General features: G+C 52.3%; 1 protein-coding gene across 1 annotated transcript in view; it reads left to right on the top strand.

Annotated features, from left to right (window-relative positions):
* LOC109924008 (phosphatidylinositol 4,5-bisphosphate 3-kinase catalytic subunit gamma isoform-like) overlaps positions 1-1685 on the top strand; it is a 10064-nt gene that overhangs the window by 6079 nt on the left and 2300 nt on the right. The window contains exon 5 of the mRNA XM_048606521.1: positions 735-846. Within this exon, the coding sequence (XP_048462478.1) occupies positions 735-846 (112 nt within the window). The remainder of the gene's footprint in view (positions 1-734; positions 847-1685) is intronic.

Below are 1685 nucleotides of genomic sequence, written 5' to 3'. Positions count from 1 at the left end.
GGCACTGGGTGGGGGGAGCTGGCACCAGGCAGAGGAGGGAGATGTGTCCGGCACCGGGCAGGGGAGCAAGCTGAGCTGATTACTGGTGCTTTGGCGGAGTGGGGCATTCCAGGAGCGGCAGTAGAGTGAGTCCTGGATGGGGGTCGGCACATGCAGGCAGCATGGCCTTGTGTTGTGGGGTTGGTGGGCACAGACTCATGTTGGAGTGGGACTGGAACTTTTCTTATGGTCACTTTTATCATCATTCTGGACTTTTCAAACACTTCCCGTGCTAACCATTTTTCTTCACTCTGTAACAACACTTAAAGTATCTGTACCTAAGGTGGCACCAAGAGGCGAAATTAGAAACTTTTCACTGCCCTGAATTGAGTGCATGTGACAGTGAAGGCTATTCTATTCTAAATACTCTGCATCATCATTCCTCCTACCTCTCACTTCCATCTGCCATTCACTCAGCCTGTCTAAATCCCCCTTGGATCCTCAGTACTGCATTGGCCATCAGCCTGGATGGTAGGGGTGAGTGTCTGGGGCACTGATAAGTCCCACAAGCCCAGTGTTGAGGTGCGCAGACCCTTGAGCAGTCCTCGCATCCATGGCCCAGTTCCTCCATCGCTGACCCAAACACCCAGCTGGGGCACGTCCCGGGCTCAGAAAGGGGCATTTATTGGCCCTTGGTTATTAATCACAAAGTCTGGCTGTGTGTCTCAGTGTGTCATGTGTTCTGTGCTCCCCAGTATTACCAAGCGATGGAGACATTTGTGACATCTTGTGCTGGATACTGTGTCGCTACCTACGTCCTGGGAATTGGAGACCGACACAATGACAACATCATGATAACAGAACAAGGTATAACCTCTGCCCTGTGTGTCAGAAAGGGGCATGGGTCACATTGGCACAGGAGGAGTCCATTCAGCACCTCATACGTCAATGGCATTTATTGCCCATCCCTAGTTGCCCCCTTGAGAAGGTGGTGGTGAGCTGTCTTCTTGAACTGCTGCAGTCCATGTGCTGTAGGTTGACCCACAATGGAGCGTACGGCCCAGTGGTATTATCACTGGACTATTAATTTAAGTTACATTCACCCTCAGCTGTTCTCCACCTTGACTCTGTTTACCCTGCTCACTCCTTCTCCAGAAATGTCCACATCCGTGACAAACCTCCTCATCTCAGTCTTGAAAGTTTCAACTAACCCCTTACATTCACAAGTTCCAGATACTTCCCCCCTGTGTGAGGAGGTGTTTCCTGGTATCCTCCACCACCCTCCCCAGACCCCATGGCCCAGCTTGAATCTTTGGGTAGGACCCTGAGGAGGGGGATAATGGGTTTCAGCTGGGGGGCTGGTCAGACCCCCATCTGGGAGGTCCTGCTGCATTTTGTACCAATCAGGGTCATGTTCCTGCCATCTGCCTTATCTCCCAATCCCAACCCCTCTCCCAATACCTCCCAATGCCACCCTCTCCCAAACCGACCCTCTCTCCGCATCTTCCAATCCCACCCTCTCCCAATATCTCCCAATCCCAACCCTTCTCCCAATCCCACCCTCTCCCAATCCCAACCCTCTCACAATATCTTCCAATCCCACCCTCTCCCAACCCAACCTTCTGTCCACATCTTTCAATCCCACCCTCTCCCAATATCTCCCAATCCCAACCCTTCTCCCAATCCCAACCCCTCTCCCAATCCCA

This window comes from Rhincodon typus, chromosome 16 (assembly GCF_021869965.1).
Source record: "Rhincodon typus isolate 14 chromosome 16, sRhiTyp1.1, whole genome shotgun sequence".
NCBI lineage: Eukaryota > Metazoa > Chordata > Chondrichthyes > Orectolobiformes > Rhincodontidae > Rhincodon > Rhincodon typus.
This window is presented reverse-complemented; position numbering and strand designations above follow the sequence as displayed.